The 17,804-nt window shown below is 37.9% G+C and overlaps 1 protein-coding gene across 7 annotated transcripts in view; it reads left to right on the top strand.

The window, feature by feature from the left end:
- The window catches only part of tcf12 (transcription factor 12), a 345,614-nt gene that overhangs the window by 271,351 nt on the left and 56,459 nt on the right, over positions 1-17,804 (top strand). For all 7 annotated transcript variants that reach the window (XM_059952545.1, XM_059952550.1, XM_059952543.1 and 4 more), the window contains one exon: positions 740-818. In XM_059952545.1, the coding sequence (XP_059808528.1) occupies positions 740-818 (79 nt within the window). The remainder of the gene's footprint in view (positions 1-739; positions 819-17,804) is intronic.

Raw genomic sequence — 17,804 nt, forward strand, 5'->3', positions numbered from 1 at the left:
TAGCTTGGGTAATTCTCTGCACCTACACACATGGAATAGTGAATGTATGTGATAATTGAGTAACATAAGTAATAAATTACATTGCTATTAAATGATGTACTATTTTTTAACTATATTTTCTAACTATAGAAAATAATTTTTTGCAACCTTAGTTTCTTCCCCAAGTTTTTGGCCTTGAAGGGATGCATGGCTGCAACATTACTGTTATCACTCCCACATGCAAGCTGCACATCTTCAGAAAGCTTGGTATATTTTCTGTGGTAGAAATATATTTCATGCTTGCTAATAATAGTCAGTGCTTGCTCTGTGCAATATATTTGATCATATCCACCTTGAGCACAATGTTTATAAACCTAAGTATATAAATTCCTACTATGTCAGTACATTGATATATTTCATGCATTTGCTTTATGATTTATTTTTCAAGATCTACAAAGGAAATGGTGCTAAGTGTCCAGTTAAATTCAGGATTTTGGTGTAAGGGTTTCACTGTGGTATTCCTTAAAAGGAGAACTGAATTGGAAAGGCTAAAACGCTCAATATTGATGCATTGGGTAACGATCCATTAAAAAAGAGGTTTTAGAATATTAAAGTGTCTGAATGTCATGAGTATTTTAGCTGCTTAGAAGTCATGCTAACAAGGGTGATGGACATAATTATTCCAATCACTGTTTCAGAATAGCAACAGAGATGAAGGAAAATTTCAGCACTTAAGTTTGTCTGTTTTGTTTCCGTGCAGATTTATTCTCCTGATCATACCAGTAGTAGTTTCCCATCAAATCCATCAACACCTGTTGGATCACCATCACCTTTACCCGGTAAGATTTGGCTATTTTTGTAACTTTAGAGAACCCAAGTGAAGCTGAATGCAAACTAGTACTGTGTGTGCTTATGGGCTATGTAATAAACATGGATGCAAGTTTCATCCAGCAGAAGTCAGCAGAAAAGTTAAGTCATTTAAGTATTCTTCATAGCTTCCTGAAAAGTCTTTTGTTCAATATTTTGTGATAAGAGATGCTGCTGTCACATAGGCAATCCTGCTGGTTATTGTTCATTGAAACTATCCAGATAACTGATGCTGCTGCAAATAAATTTTTTATTGAATCTGCAAACAGTACATATACTTGTGCATATGTCAATCAACTGAACTATGACTTTAGCAGCATTCAAACTAGATGGAATGGAGAGGGTGACATCAAGAAGACACTCGAGCTTGGAGGCATTAGGGTAGGAGTTAACTATGCAGAACCTGTGGTGAGCCACCCTTTTGGTGTTAGTTCTGATTTCTTTGCTACATTAGGACTCAGTTATTTCTGTTACAAAGGCAATTTGCGTTCAATTGAGTGGAAGGTCAGAACTACCTAGTAACATCAATATAAGTCATTTATCTGTACAACTATAGTGGAATAGAGGAGTAGCTAGATAGAGTGTAGATCTTCATTATTGTTGCTGAGATGTTGTCTGATCCCAAGACTTCTGCTATATCTAGTCCCCGCATCTGCATTTTGACACCATGTGAAATGAATTGAATAGGCTGACTTCTGTGATAGTGAGGACCTTGGGCACAATTTGAGATGGATCATCTGTTCAGCATTGCTAAAAATGCATTCGTCACTTGAAGCTTGGAATGTTCTTGAAACTATCATTGCCTGCCCATAACAGTTTATGTCTCAATATGGCAGGACTGCAGAGTCTTGATTTGATCTGTTTGCAAGATCATGCATGCTGATTGTTTAGCATTAATGTCCTATGTTGTGGTTCTACATTGTTGGCATTTTTTGGCTTGACCAACATTACATACAGCCCATCTCTCTGCACTTATTGAACTAGTGTGAATGAGTGCTATTTGAGTAATTAGGTTACACATTGTAGTAACAACACACACAAAATGCTGGTGGAACACAGCAGGCCAGGCAGCATCTATAAGGAGAAGCACTGTCGACGTTTCGGGCCAAGACCTGACGAAGGGTCTCGGCCGGAAACGTCGACAGTGCTTCTTCCTATAGATGCTGCCTGGCCTGCTGTGTTCCACCAGCATTTTGTGTGTGTTGTTGTTGTTTGAATTTCCAGCATCTGCAGATTTCCTCGCGTTTACACATTGTAGTGTTGAGTATTTCTGATGCTGCTCATGGTTCACTGCTCCTCAAGAACTTAAAAGTTCTTCAGTGTAGTGGAGCACTGATTGAGCAGCTGAAGGAGGATGCAAAATGCAGTAGATAATAATCAGGAGGTGGTTGCCTTCATGTTTGATCTGCTCTCATAGAGTTCTGAGGGTCTGATCAGTGCTTCTCCTGCTGTGGGTCAGCCATGCTGCTGGAAACAGGGCAGACCTAGGGATTGTGATGGAGAAGTCTGATGCTTGAATGTAAGGTATAATTTTGTGACTGCAGCAAAGTCAGAATGTTGCTTCACTGGAATGTGCTAAAATTCTACCAATGGCAGACACTAGTCCCCAGATGGTTATGAGGAGGACTTTGCAAGTTCAGCTGGGCTGGAGCAATTTTATGTCAGAATTTGTGCTTTGATAGATGGGGAGTGGCAGAGTGCTGCTAGAGTGAACCACATTAATGGGGTTGCTGTCAAGTGCATGCCAAACTGAGTAAGGATCACAGATTTCTTCCCTGAAAGACATTTGTGATACAGATATATTTTTATATGTCTTGTAATGATAATTGTTAAGTTCTAGGTCACTAATTTTGATCTAAATTCCACAGCTTCCATGGTAACATTTGAAACAGACCCCTGACTTCTAGTCTGGGAGTTTAATTATTGAGGCACTATCATACTCAGTGGTATCAGTTGTTTTTAGTGTCTTAAAATGTTTAGTGAGAAGTATTCAGCCCCTACAACTACTTTAACAATTTACTGTCTCGTTTTATAAATTTAAAAAATACTGAAGTAGGATTTTTGAGGTAATTTACAAAACATTGTGCCTCATGTCAAATCGAAAGAAAAATTCCAAAGCCAATTGTTGGAGTGATAAAATATAAGCCTTTACTAGAACAAAACATAAAGTCTTTGCAAAGCATCACTTAGAAGATACTGTAAAGATGTGGAAGAAGGTCTTATATTTGGATGAGACTAAAGTGGAACATTTTGGCCTCAACATTAAACAGTACATGTAGCATAAATCTAATACTGTGCATCAACTAAGAACACTATCCCTACTGTAAAGTATCCTGGAGGGAGCATCATGCTATGAGGATGCTTTTCAGCAGTGTGAACAGGAAATCTAGTCAGGGTTGATGGGAAGAAGAATGCTGCTAAATATGGTGAGAACCTGGATAAAAAACGTGCTTGCCTCTGCCTGATAGCTTAAAGTGGACAGGAAGTTCATCTTTCAGCAGGACAATGACCCAGAGCATTCTGCAAGAGCAACCACGGAGTGGCTTCAAGGAAGTAAATTGATGTTCTTAAGTGGCCCAGTCAGTTCTGACCTTAATTTGATCAAACATCTCTGGCAAGACCTCAAGATTGCTGTCCACTGCTGCTCCCCAACTAACGTGGCACAGCTTGAGCAATTTTGCAATGAGGAATGGGCAAATTTTGCTCCATCACATAGTGCAAAGCAAACTTATAAAGACATCCAAAAAGACTACTTGCTGTAATATCTGTGAGTGGTGGTTCATCTAAGTACTGAGCAAAGGGGGAGCAATACTTTTAAACTGCTGACATTTCAGTTTTTCAATTTTTAGTTTTTAATGCTTTACAATATTCCCCCCCCCCCTTTTTTTGGGTCTACCATGGGGGGGGGGGAAGTATGCGATTTACGAATAAAATTTAGGGTTAAATTGATCAAATTCTCTGGTTGTAATACTCATTTATGTAAAAGCGTTGGGGCTGAATACTTTTACAAGGCATTGTAACTGTTAATTATTTTAATTGCATTTTAAAATTTTCATTTAAGTCCTTTTGAATGTATGAATATCAGAGGTAGTTTTGTATATTAAATCTCTTTATTAGACAGAAAGCTTAACACACACCAGGGTCTATCAGCTTTGGCCAGGAAAGTCCTGTGTTATGCTGGGGCTGGGCTTCATTTATAAGCTGAGTGAAGGATATCATTTCCAGTTAAGTGTTATCCTTGTGGGCAGGCAACCAATAACCTTAAACATTTCATTGGCCATCATAAACATTAGAGCCATGCTTTTATCTGTTTCATCATTCATATTTGCTCCTGCTTTGAAACTTACGCATTTTTCATTTGTTTTGAATTCTTTGAAATGCTAATTGTTGGTTTGCTTACTTCTCAACCTTACCACAAGTTCTCACTGAGGTGTCTTCCCTCATTTGCTCAAAGATTCTTTATGAAATGTATTTCAATCATCGCCCCATCTCAATCTAATTCACATAAATTGATAGACTACCTTCATTCTCTTCTGTCTAAGTTCTCAAGATGGTGTTGGTGATATATGGGAACATTTTGCAGGCAGCTCAAAAACCGCTAGCTATTCTACTATATATACTACTACCGAACTATGATCACTGCAAACAAGAAATTTACTTTTGAGCATTCTAAATTATCTAGCATTTTTACAATCTCCTGAAGGAATTGATAAACTGGACTATTGACAATGTAGGTACTGCCATCGCTGGAGCAGAATTCAGGCCGGATTGTGGCATCAAAGCTCAAGAGTGGAAAACAAGTCAATGTTTAGCCAATTTAAACACCGAACCAGACTTAAAAGATTAAAGCATTGAGGCAGAGAGTGAAAAACAACAGGTGTCCAGCTTGCTTCTCTGTCAGCTAAGACTCCCCTCCAGAGCCGGTAATGTCTGCCTGGGTTTGACCTAGCTTCTTGTCTTCTTGCTACTACAATTGGGTGGGAGATGCTGGAGTTTTGGGGCCTGTGCCCCCAGGTTCAGGAGTAGTTGTTGCCCTGCAGCCATAGGACTCCTGGACCAGATTTCAGCGCTGAGCTGACTCCGCAGTTGTGGATGCACTTTTGAGAACTCGCAGTTCATGTTTTATGTATTATTTATTTTTTACTATTTAAATGGTTTGTTCTTTTGCACATTGGATGTTTGTCAGTGTTCGTTCTGTGTTGTTTTTTGTGGATTCTGTTCTGTTTCTTCGTTTTGCGGTTGCCTGCAAGGAGGTGAATCTCAAGGTTGCATGTAGTATATACTTCGATAATAAATTTACTTCAAACTTTGAGTAGAATGTGGGTTCCTTGGCCAAAATGATTTGGAGAAAGTATGACAGAAAAGGCCAGGTTGTGGGTAAAGAGCGGGGAACAAAACAATTGCATAAATATTCATGTCATTGTTTCCAAGTAAAAATGGAAAAAATGGCAGGGCAAATTTCATTACATCTGTAATTGAATTAAAGATGTGTTTCATGAATGCACTTCCTTCAAAAATATGTTTTGCATTGATTGAGCTCTGACTCCAACAGAGATTTTGGCTCAAAGTGGAACATCTTAGCCAATGTGAGCCTGCAGCAGAAGTCTATCACTCTTTGATGTGCTCTGTCATACAATCAAGCCAGTAACCTAACACTTGATTAGCGTAGTGTATGAAAGGGTATGCCAAGAGTCACACTAGCCACAACAGAGTGGAAAAATAACATGGGACTACATGTGTGGTAAATGTCAAAAGCAGCATGCGTAAGATGAGTATTGCAATCCTGTAGCTGCAGGATCGGATCAAAACTGTGCCATCTGGCCAATTCAGACAAGGTGCATTGAAACAGCTAGATGGAGGAGAATGTGCCCAAAATATCCCCAGCCTCAACATTGCTAGAGCCCAGTATGCAAGTATCAACGTGAGAATGAAGCATTTGCAACAAAGACATATTTAATCACCACCTGAGTTTTGCACTATCATTAAGGAGCAAGAAGGCTGCGAGTGGAACAGCTAAGGATTTCTGGAGTGAAGGCAGTTTTACTACTTGGGGTAAAAGAGAGGCCAGACTGCGCAGGGGAGTGACATCAGCCAACAGAGCGGGTTAAGTTTAAAAAGGCAAGGAATCTTCAGTGGTTTTTGACTTTGAAAGTGTGTATGGAACTGGAGGGAATAGCAGAGGTACTTAATGAATAGTTAAGTATTCACTATGGAAAAGTGATTGTGGTGACTTGCAGCAGACTGAAAAGCTTGAGCATGTAGATATTAAGAAAGAGGATGTGTTGCAGCTTCTGGAAGGCATCAAGTTGGATAAGTTGCTGGGACTGGATGAGATGTACCCCAGTCTATTGTGGTAGGTGAGGGAGGAGATTGCTGAGCCTCTGGCGATGATCTTTGAATCATCAATGGGGAAGCGAGAGGTTCTGGAGGATTAGAGGTTTGCGAATGTTGTTCATTTATTCAAGAAAGAGAGTAGTGAGAGCCCAGGAGATTATAGACCTGTGAGTCTTACTTCAGTGGTTGGTAAGTTGATGGAGGAGATCGTGACAGGCAGGATTTATGAACATTTGGAGAGGTAAAATATGATTAGGAATAATCAGCATGGCTTTGTCAAGGGCAGGTCATTGTAGATGTGTCATATTCTGCATGGAGGCTGTTGACCAGTGGTGTGCCTCAGGAATCTGTTCTGGGACCATTACTCTGCGTGATTTTTATAAATGACCTGGATGAGGAACTGGAGGGACGGGTTAGTAAGTTTGCTGATGATGCAAAGGTCAGAGGTGTTGTGGATAATGTGGAGGGCTGTCAGAGGTTACAGCGGGACATTGATAGGATGCAAAACTGGGCTGAGAAGTGGCAGATGGAGTTCAACCCAGATAAGTGTGAGGTGGTTCATTTTGGTGGGTCAAATATGATGGCAGAATATAGTACTAATGTTAAGACTCTTGGCAATGTGGAGGATCAGAGGGATCTTGGGGTCCGAGTCCATAGGACACTCAAAGCAGCTGCGCAGGTTGTTTCTGTGGTTAAGAAGGCGTATGGTGTATTGGCCTTCATCAATCATGGAATTGAATTTAGGAGTCGAGAGGTAATGTTGCAGCTATCTAGGTCCCTGGTCAGACACCACTTGGAGTACTGTGCTCAGTTCTGGTTGCCTCACTACAGGAAGGATGTGAAAGCCATAGAAAGGGTGCAGAGGAGATTTACAAGGATGTTGCCTGGATTGGGGAGTATGCCTTTTGAGAATAGTTTAAGTGAACTGGGCCTTTTCTCCTTGGAGCGATAGAGGATGAGAGGTGACCTAATAGAGGTGTATAAGATGATGAGAGGCATTGATCATGTGGATAGTCAGATGCTTTTTCCCAGGGCTAAAATGGTTGTCACAAGAGGACACAGGTTTAATGTGCTGGGGAGTAGGTACAGAGGAGATGTCAGGGGTAAGTTGTTTACTTGGAGAGTTGTGAATGCGTGGAATGGGCTGCTGGCAATGGTGGCGGAGGTGGACATGATAGGGTCTTTTAAGAGACTCTTTGATAGGTACATGGAGCTTAGAAAAATAGAGGGCTATGGGTAAGCCTAGTAATTGTGTCAGCACAACTTTAAGGGCCAAAGAGCCTGTATTGTCCTGGAGGTTTTCTATGTTTCTATTAAAGACAACTTTCTTTCTTTCTTTCTTTCTTTCTTTCTTTTTTTTTCCAATCTTTTTATTGAATTTCATATATAAAAGAAACATAATATAATAATAAATAGGTTATAAATGCATAAGACTTGAAATTGAATTAATAGTAGGATAACAATATCCTATTAAGATATCAACATAGAAACATAGTACATTATCAATCAAGTCTATAATAATTATATGAAAAAAATAAAAATAATCATCAAAACAAAAAGAAAAAATTATAAAAATACAGGCAAAAAATATAAAAAAATACTAAACTAAACTAACTGGGCAATAATAACAGTTTATTTGTATATGATAGTACCAAAAACTCCGGAACTCCATACCTGAACAAGAATAAGTAAAGAGAAGGTCTGGAAGAGGCCAAATTAATTCATATGAAAATGTCGAATGAACGGTCCCCATGTTTCTTCAAATTTAATTGATGAGTCAAAAATAGTGCTTCTAATTTTTTCCAAGCTCAGAAAAGAAATAGTTTGAGAGAACCACTGGAACGTGGTAGGAGGATTTACTTCTTTCCAATTTTGTAATATAGACCTTCTGGCCATTAATGTTACAAAAGCAATCATTCGTCTAATTGAAGGGGAAAACTGATTATCATCTTCATTTGGTATACCAAAAATTGCAGTAATAAAATGAGGTTGTAAATCGATATTCCAAACTGAGGAAATGGTAGCAAATATGTCCTTCCAATAGTTATGTAAAGTGGGACATGACCAAAACATGTGGGTCAATGAAGCCACATCTGAATGACATCTGTCACATTGAGGGTTAATATGAGAATAGAATCGAGCAAGTTTATCTTTAGACATATGAGCTCTATGTACAATTTTAAATTGTATTAAAGCATGTTTAGCACATATAGAAGAAGAATTAACCATTTGTAAAATTTTTCCCATTTTTCTATTGATATATTATATTGAAGTTCTTTTTCCCATTCTTGTTTAATTCTACCTGATATTTCTGGTTGTATCTTCATAATCATATTATAAATAAAAGCCACTAATCCCTTCTGATAGAGATTTAAGGTAAAAATCATACCTAAAAAGTCCATTGAAGTTGAATTGGGGAAGGATGGTAGAATTTTATGTAAAAAATTTCTAATTTGTAAATATCTAAAAAAGTTAGATTTAGGTAACTCAAATTTGGTGGAAAGTTGGTCGAAAGACATCAAACTACCTTCAAAGAAAAGATCATGAAAACATTTTATACCTTTCCTTTTCCATATGCTAAAGGTTTGATCTGTCAAAGAAGGTTTGAAAAAAAGATTAAGTAAAATAGGGCTATCAAGAACAAAGTTTTCCAGAGTAAAAAATTTACGAAATTGAAACCAAATTCGTAATGTATGTTTGATAACAGGGTTGGATATCTGTTTATTGAATTTAACTAAATCGGCAGAAAGAGAAGAACCCAGAACGGAGAATAGGGAATATCCCTGTGCCTCATTGCATTCTAAATTTACCCATTGTGGGCACAATGGTGAATCCAAATCTGATTTCCAATAAATTAAGTTACGAATATTATTCTCCCAATAGTAAAATCTAAAGTTAGGTAGAGCTAAACCACCATCTGTTTTAGATTTTTGTAATTGCCTTTTACTTAACCTAGGATTTTTATTTTGCCACACAAATGAAGAAATTTTTGAATCAATGTTATCAAAAAAAGATTTAGGAATAAAAATTGGTAAAGCTTGAAATAAATATAAAAATTTCGGTAGAATCATCATTTTAATAGCATTAATCCGACCAACTAATGATAAGGATAAGGGAGACCATCTTGTAGTAAGTTGTTGAATTTGATAAAGCATAGGTAGAAAATTCAATGTAAATAAATCTTTATATTTCTTAGTAATTTTTATACCTAAATAGATAAAGTTATCATCAACAACTTTAAATGGTGTCCTTTCAATCAATAAAGTTTGCGCGTTTAAAGGGAATAAATCACTCTTATCCAAGTTTAGTTTGTAACCAGAAAAACTACCAAATTGAGTCAACAAGGATAAAATAGCGGGAATAGACCTGTCAGGATCAGAAATATATAACAACAAGTCATCAGCATAAAGTGATAACTTGTATAATTTCTCATTGCGGGTAAAACCAAAAATATTAGGAGATTCACGAATAGCAATGGCTAAAGGTTCTAATGCAATATTAAACAATAAAGGACTTAACGGACAACCTTGTCTCGTACCACGAGATAATTGAAAAAAGGAGGATCTGTAATTATTTGTAAGAACAGAAGCAACAGGTTTATGATATATTAGTTTAATCCATGATATAAAATTAGGACTAAAATTAAAATATCTCAAAGTGTTAAATAAGTATACCCATTCAACTCTATCAAAGGCTTTTTCAGCATCTAATGGAATAACACATTCTGGAATTGTGGGTGATGAAGTGTAAATTATATTAATCAATTTTCTAATATTAAAAAAGGAATACCGATTCCTAATAAAACCAGTTTGGTCTTCTGAAATAATCTGTGATAATACCTTTTCTAACCTAATAGCTAAAATTTTTGTAAGAATCTTAGAATCTACATTTAATAGTGATATAGGGCGATAAGATGCACATAGAGTGGGATCCTTATCTTTTTTAAGAATTAGAGAGATAGTAGCTTCATAAAAAGACTGAGGTAATCTCTTCTTAACAAATGCATCATTAAAAATTTCACATAGCCAAGGGGAAAGCAAAGAAGAAAAAGTTTTAAAAAATTCTATAAAATAACCATCAGGACCAGGAGCTTTCCCTGAGTTCATTGATGAGATGGCCTCTCCTATTTCGGCCAAAGAGATAGGAGCATCAAACAAGCTACAATCTTCATCTGTCAGTTTGGGAATATTCAAATTGTTAAAAAAGTTATCCATCGTGGACAGATCGCCATCAAATTCTGATTGATATAAAGATTTATAAAAATCTTGAAAAGTGTTATTGATTTCTTTATGATCAGTAGTCAGATTTCCGGCTTGTTTACGAATTTTAATAATTTGTCGCTTAGTCGAAATAGCTTTTAATTGGTTAGCTAATAATTTACCAGTTCGATCACTATGGATATAAAATTGGGCCCTGGTCCTAATTAATTGATTCTCAATTGAAGAAGATAATAATAAGCTATGCTCCATTTGAAGCTCAACTCTTTTCTTATAAAGTTCTTTGGTAGGAGTCACGGAATAAATCTTATCAATTTCTTTAATTTTATCCACTAATAAAGCAATATCTAAATATCTTTGTTTTCTTTTACCGACAGAATATGAGATAATTTGTCCATGGATAAAAGCCTTAAAAGAATCCCAAAGTATTCCTCTGTCAATCTCTTCTGTATAGTTTGTTGAGAAAAACAAGTCAATTTGCTGTTTTATGTAGGTGATGAATTCTGGATCTTGAAACAAAGTAGCATTAAGTCTCCAAGATCTAGTATTATTCAAAAAGTCCGAAATCTTGATAGATAACTTCAAAGGTGCATGATCCGAAATAGCAATAGAATCATATTTACAATCAATAACATCTGTTAATAAACGATGATCAATAAGATAATCAATTCTAGAATAACTGTGATATACATGTGAAAAAAACGAAAATTCTTTATCTTTAGGGTTCAAAAACCGCCATATTTCAGTGATTCCCGAATCAACCATAAAAGAATTAATAAGTGAGGCTGATCTATTCGGAAGAATTCGAATAGGTTTAGATCTATCCATTGAAGGATTCAAACAACAATTGAAATCTCCACCCATTATCAACATATATTCATTTAGATTAGGAAGGGAAGTAAATAAACGTTTAAAAAATTCAGGGCAGTCAAAGTTTGGAGCATAAATATTAACTAGAACCACTTTTCGATTAAAAAGTGAACCAGTTATCAACAAAAATCTGCCCTGTGGATCAGAAATAATTTCATGATGTATAAACGAAATTGAAGGGTCTATAAAAATAGACACACCCCTAATTTTGGCGGTAGAATTGGAGTGGAATTGTTGACCTTTCCAGAACCTAAAAAAGCGTTGATTATCCTCCCTCCTAATGTGGGTCTCCTGTGCAAAAATAATATTAGCATTTAGTCTATGGAATACTTTAAATATTTTTTTTACGTTTAATCGGATGATTTAAACCATTAGTATTCCAAGAGATAAAGTTAACAGACTTATCCATCATGCCAATATGAATTGTGTATATCATAAAAGGTTAAAAAGACACATAACCCATAAATCAGGAAGAAGGAAAAATGTTTCAGGAGCAACCGGAGAACATGACACCTCAACAATATTAATAATTTAAAGTCGGCCCAAAAACTAAAAGCAAAAAAATAAAAAGCAAAAGCGTGAAAGAAGATCCCTACCCCCTCCCCCAACCCCACGGAAAAAAGCCAAGCGGCAGGCGCACAAACTAACACTAATATTAGCCCCATTTTCAAGATGGCAACTTCATGAAAAGAAAGAAAAGAGAAACTATATAACACCCAGATATAAATACAGGGTTGTAAACAAAAAGAATATATATCAATCAAAATGAAAAAATAATATAAAAAAGCAAAAAATCATTAATAAAAAAAGGATAGCCTTTGAAGTTTAAAATAGTGTAATATGCCTTTAAAAAAAATTCCATATTCAAATATAAGGAAATGACGTTTCAAAAACAAAGACTTATGGGAAGAAGAAACGACATTTTGAACGGACCATATTACAAAATATAGATGTAAATTCACCAATCTTATTTTTTTAAAAAAAAGGTTATCAAAATAGAATTTAAAAAGGGTTCAATAACCACTACAATATATATATAAAAAAAGTTCAAAAATTCAAAACATTCATCCCATTCACAAATACAGGCAAATAAACGCTTACGGAAAGCAAAGTCTTATGGGAAGAAGAAACGACATCTTAAAAAATTAATTAAGAAAAAAGACATTATAGTAAAGTTAAAAAAGCATCTGTAAATCATGATAATAATAAAAAAAAACCCAGGTCTACAGACCAAAATAAAAAGCTATACCGCAGCTTCATAAGTTAAAGCCTAAAACGGAATGGCGTCTTCTCTCCAAAAGTTCTTCCACATAACACATAGTTCAAGTTGTACAAGAAGAGCGATATTCTTCAATGAATTTCTTCGCTTCTTCCGGAGTATTAAAGAAACACTGGCTGTTGTCGCTCAGCGTAATTCTGAGATTCGCTGGATATCTTAAAGCTTGTTTAAGTCCAATCGAATGAACCTCTGCCATCACCGGTTTAAAAGCAATTCACGCCCTCATTACCTCGAATGAATAGTCCTCCACAATACGAAACTTGTTTTTATGAGAAATCATACCTTTCTGACGAGCTAATGGAATTAAAAGCTCTTTCTCCCGAGGATAATGGAGACGGACAATCACAGCTCGTGGCTTGTCTTTCACAGCTGAAAATCTCGAAACTCTGTGGGCACAATCAATAGTAGGTTTAACCCGCAAAGCGTCCTCGCCTAAAATTTCCCACAATAAATTAGAAAAATATTCAGTTAAGTCACCAGACTCGAGATTTTCGGGAAATCCAATAATACGCAAATTCTGTCTGCGAGATCGGTTTTCAAGATCGGTGATTTTAAACTTATACTGCTCCACTATTTTAGCGGTCGATCGTACCTTCTCCTCCAAAGTTTCGATTGTACGTATTTTTTCACAAATTATCTTGTCAAGAGCCGCAAACTTTTCTTCATGGCGTTCAATAACTGCTGCCTGCGATTGAAGCTTGATATCAAATGATTTAACGACTTCTTCAAGCTCCGATATTTTCGCAGTAAGTTTGTTTTCCAGACTTGCAAGTTTAGTATCCAGTTTAGATTCCAGAAGATTGGAGATTGCATCGAGAGTTATGGGGTCTTTAGACGATTTCTTAGATACAGATATTTTAAGTTTGAAAAAATTAAATCCAGTGTTATTTTTAAAAAGAAGAATAAATCATAAATATCAACCCATATGATTAAGTATGAAAAGATTTGATTAAAGGGTGATTATAGCTTAAAAAATGAAGAGCACCTAAAAGGCAGATGTCTACGTCGCCATCTTGAAACTCCACCCCCCAAAGACAACTTTCGACCACCTCGGTTTATTTTGTAATGCAAAAGGACTAGATACAACAAAAGCTAGTGGATCAGATGCACTCCATCCAACCCATCCAATACCAAGAAGTCATATGTCTTACTCTCCACTTCCCTGGAGCAGCACAGATCCAACAACTCAAGTTTCAACGCCATCGAGAACAAGATAACCTACTGGATAGATGCTCCACTCACCACCATATTCATTCCCCTCCCTACAACCCCTCTTGCCACATCAATCTTTGTTGCACCATGACCAGAATGTATACTTACCACTAAGCTCTAAGATCTGGGTCTCTTGAAGGTTAAGGAGTTTAAGCATTTCACCAAACACTCCCAACAAACTTGTACAGGTGTACCATTGAAAGTACCCTGTGTGGGTGCCACATGGTGGGGTATGGCATTTTGAATATGCAGGAAGTTAAGAAGCTGCAGAATGGAGGGCTCAGTCCAATACATCACATGCACATTCCTCCCCACTATCAAAAGTACATCAAGAAGGCAGCTCCATCAAAGATCCCCATTATCCAGGCCATACCATCTTTGCACAGGACATAGGCAGGAGGTTAAAACAAAACCTGAAGTCCCACACCATCAGGTTTAAGAACAGCTACTATTTGGTTCTTAAACTAACTTGTACTACCTCAGTATAGTAACACTTTGACCATTTTGCACTATAATGGACTTTTTGTTTCTTCCTTCTATAACTTTGTGTAATTTATCTTTCTCTTGTAAATGTTGTCTTGAATCCTATGTGTATAATACTATGACAAACAAGAGAAAATCTGCAATGCTGGAAATCCAAGCAACACACAAAATGTTGGAGGAACTCAGCAAGCCAGGCAGCATCTGTGAAAAAGAGTAAAGTTGGTGTTTTGGGCTGAGACCCTTCGGCATGATGGAAGAAAAGAAAGCTGAGGAGTAGATTTAAAAGCTGGGTGGAGGGGAGAGAGAAACACAGGGTGATAGGTGAAACCAGAAGGGGAATGGATGAAGTAAAGAGCTGAGAAGTTAATTGGTGAAAGAGATACAGGGCTGGAGAAGGGGGAGACTGACAGAAGGAGTCATATACTGCATCCAGTGCTCCTGATGTGGCCTCCTGTATATCGGTGAGACCCAACATAGATTGGGAGACTGCTTCACTGAGCACCTATGCTCCATCTGCCAGTAAAAGTGGGATCTCCCAGTGGCCACCCATTTTAATTCCACTTCCCATTCTAATATGTCTATCCATGCCTTTTCCACTGTCATGATGAGGCCACGCTTAGGATGGAGAAACAATACCTTATATTCCATCTGGGTAGCCTCCAACCTGATGGCATGGACATTGATTTCTCGAACTTCTGTTAATGCCCCTCTTCACCATTTCCCTCTCTCACCTCATCTCCTTGCCTGCCCATTGCCTCCCCTGGTGCTCCTCCCCACCTTTTCTTTCTTCCATGGCCGTCTGTCCTCTCCGATAAGATTCCCCCTTCTCCAGCCCTGTATCTCTTTCACCAATAAACTTTCCAGCTCTTTACTTCATCCCTCCCTCTATCGCCTTGTGAATCTCTCTCTCTGCTCCACCCACCTTTTAAATCTACTCCTTAGCTTTATTTCTTCAGTCCTGCTGAAGAGTCTCAGCCGGAAATGTTGGCTGTACTCTTTTCCATAGATGCTGCCTGTCCTGCTGAGTTCCTCTAGCATTTTGTGTGTGTGTTGCCTGTAATGCTGTTGCAAGTAAACTTGTCATTGCACTTGTACATGCGATGACAATAAACTTGACTTGTACTGCTTGCAAAATGCACATTTATTCACCAGGACCACTTTGACAGTACATTCCGTGATTGTGACATCTGCCACTGAGAAAGATGAGGCTAATGGGAACATTGGGAGCTCCAGGTTCCTCTTGTTCATCTGGCTGTTCATTGTTGCTTTGTGAGTGTGAATGTTGGATCATTCGGGCCTCTTCTGGGTGAGGTATGACCTGTACAAAATGGACAGGTTACACCTGAACCAAAAGGGGTCCAATATCCTAGCAGGCAGGTTTAATAGAGCTGTTATGGAGGGTTTAAACTAATTTGGCAGGGGAAGGGGTAATAGGTAATAGGGCTGAGGAAGGGGAAAACTGAAATAAATCAAAGATAGCATGCAACAGAGATTATAGAAAGGACAGGCAGGAGATGAGACATAATCACAGTTAGTGGGATGAGCTACAGGTCAATAGAGGCATGGTGCAGTTAAAACAGAAAGCAACAAATACTGGACTGAAAGTGTTATATTTGAATGCACGCAGCATAAGAACTAAAATGGACGATCTTGAAATTCAACTACAGATTGACAAGTGTGATGTGGCCATTCTGAAACTTGGCTAAAAGATAGCTGCCATTGGGAGCTGAATGTCCAAGTTTATACGGTATATCGGAAAGATAGGTTAGTAGGCAGAAGGGGTGGTGTGGCCCTGGGTATATGAAACGATATGAAATCATTAGAAAGGGATGACATGGGATTGGAAGGTGTAGAGTGTCTTAGGACTGAGTTAAGAAATGGCAAGGGTAAAAGGATCCTAATGGCAGTTGTATAAAGGCCTCCAAACAGCAGCCGAGATGTGGATGACAAATTACAGCAGGAGATAGAAAAGGTGTGTCAGAAGGGCCATGTCATGATAGCCATTGAGGAGTTTAACATGAAAGTAAATTAGGAAAACCAGGCCATTACTGGACTTTGAGAGAGAATTTGTAGAATATCTTACAGATGGCATTTTAGAACAGCTTCTTGTTGAGCCCACTAGGGGATCAGCTCTGCTGGATTGGGTGTTGTGCAATAATCCATTGGTAATAAGAGAGCTTTAAGGTTAAGGGATCCTTGGGGAACAGTGATCACAATGTGGTGTGTTCACTTTGGAATTTGAGGAGGAGAAATTAAATTCCAATGTGTCAGTATTTCAGTGGGATAAAGGAAATTACAATGGCATGAGAGGGGAACTGGCCAAGGTTGACTGGAAAGAGACACTAGCAGGAAGCACAGCAGAACAGCAATGGCTGGAGTTTCTGTGAAAAATGAGGGAAGTGCAAAACAGATATATTCCAAATAAGAAATCTTCGAAAGGAAGAAGGACACTACCGTGGCTAACAAGTTGAAGTCAGAGCCAAAGTAAAAGGAAAAGAGAGGGCATACAAGGAAGCCAGAGGTGGTGGGAAGATGAAGGATTGGGAAGCTTTTAAAAACTTTCAGAAGGAAACTAAGGGGGGAAAAGATGAATTATGAAAGGAAACTGGTGACTAATATCAAGGAAGATACTAAAAAGCTTTTTTAAGTATATAAAGGGTAAAAGAGAGTTGAGGGTAGATATAGAACCAATAGAAAATGATGCTGGAGATATCGTTATGAGAGACTCAGAGATGCCAGAGGAACTGAATGTGTATTTTGCATCAGTCTTCACAGTGGAAAAGACACCTGCAGTAAACCAGGCATTTAAGAGTGTCAGGGAAGTGAAGCATGTGCAGTGAAAATTACGACTGAGAAAGTACTCAGGAAGCTTAATGGTCTGAGAGTGGATAAATCTCTGGACCTGATGGAATGCACCCTTGAGTCCTGAAGGAAGTAGCTAGGGAGATTGCAGAGGCATTAACAGTGATCTCGCAAGAATCGATAGATTTTGGCTTTGTACCGGATAACTGGAAAATTGCAAATGTTACTCCACTATCTGAGAAGTGTGGGAAGTGGCAGAAAGGAAACTATAGAGCTGTTAGCCTGACATCAGTGGTTGGGAAGTTGATGGAATTGATTGTTAGGGATGAGATTTTGGAGTACCTGGAGGCATATGACAAGATAGTCCAAATCCAGCATGGTTTCCTGAAAGGAAAATACTGCCTGACTAACCTACTGCAATTTTTTGAGGAAATTACAAGCGGGGTAGACAAAGGAGATGCAGTAGTTGTGGTGTACTTGGATTTTCAGAAGGCCTTTGACAGGACGCTGCCCATGAGGTTGCTTAGCAAGATAAGAGCCCATGGAATTACAGGGAAGTTACTAGCGTGGGTGGAGCATTTGCTGATCATCAGAAAACAGAGAGTGGGAATAAAGGGATCCTGTTTTGGCTGGCTGCTGGTTACTAATGGAACTCAATAGGAGTTGGTGTTGGGACTGCTGCTTTTTATGATGTATGCCAGTGATTTAGACTATGGGATGAATGGATTTGTGGCTAAATCTGCTGATGATACAAAGATGGG

This window comes from Hypanus sabinus, chromosome 28 (assembly GCF_030144855.1).
Source record: "Hypanus sabinus isolate sHypSab1 chromosome 28, sHypSab1.hap1, whole genome shotgun sequence".
Taxonomy (NCBI): Eukaryota; Metazoa; Chordata; class Chondrichthyes; order Myliobatiformes; family Dasyatidae; genus Hypanus; species Hypanus sabinus.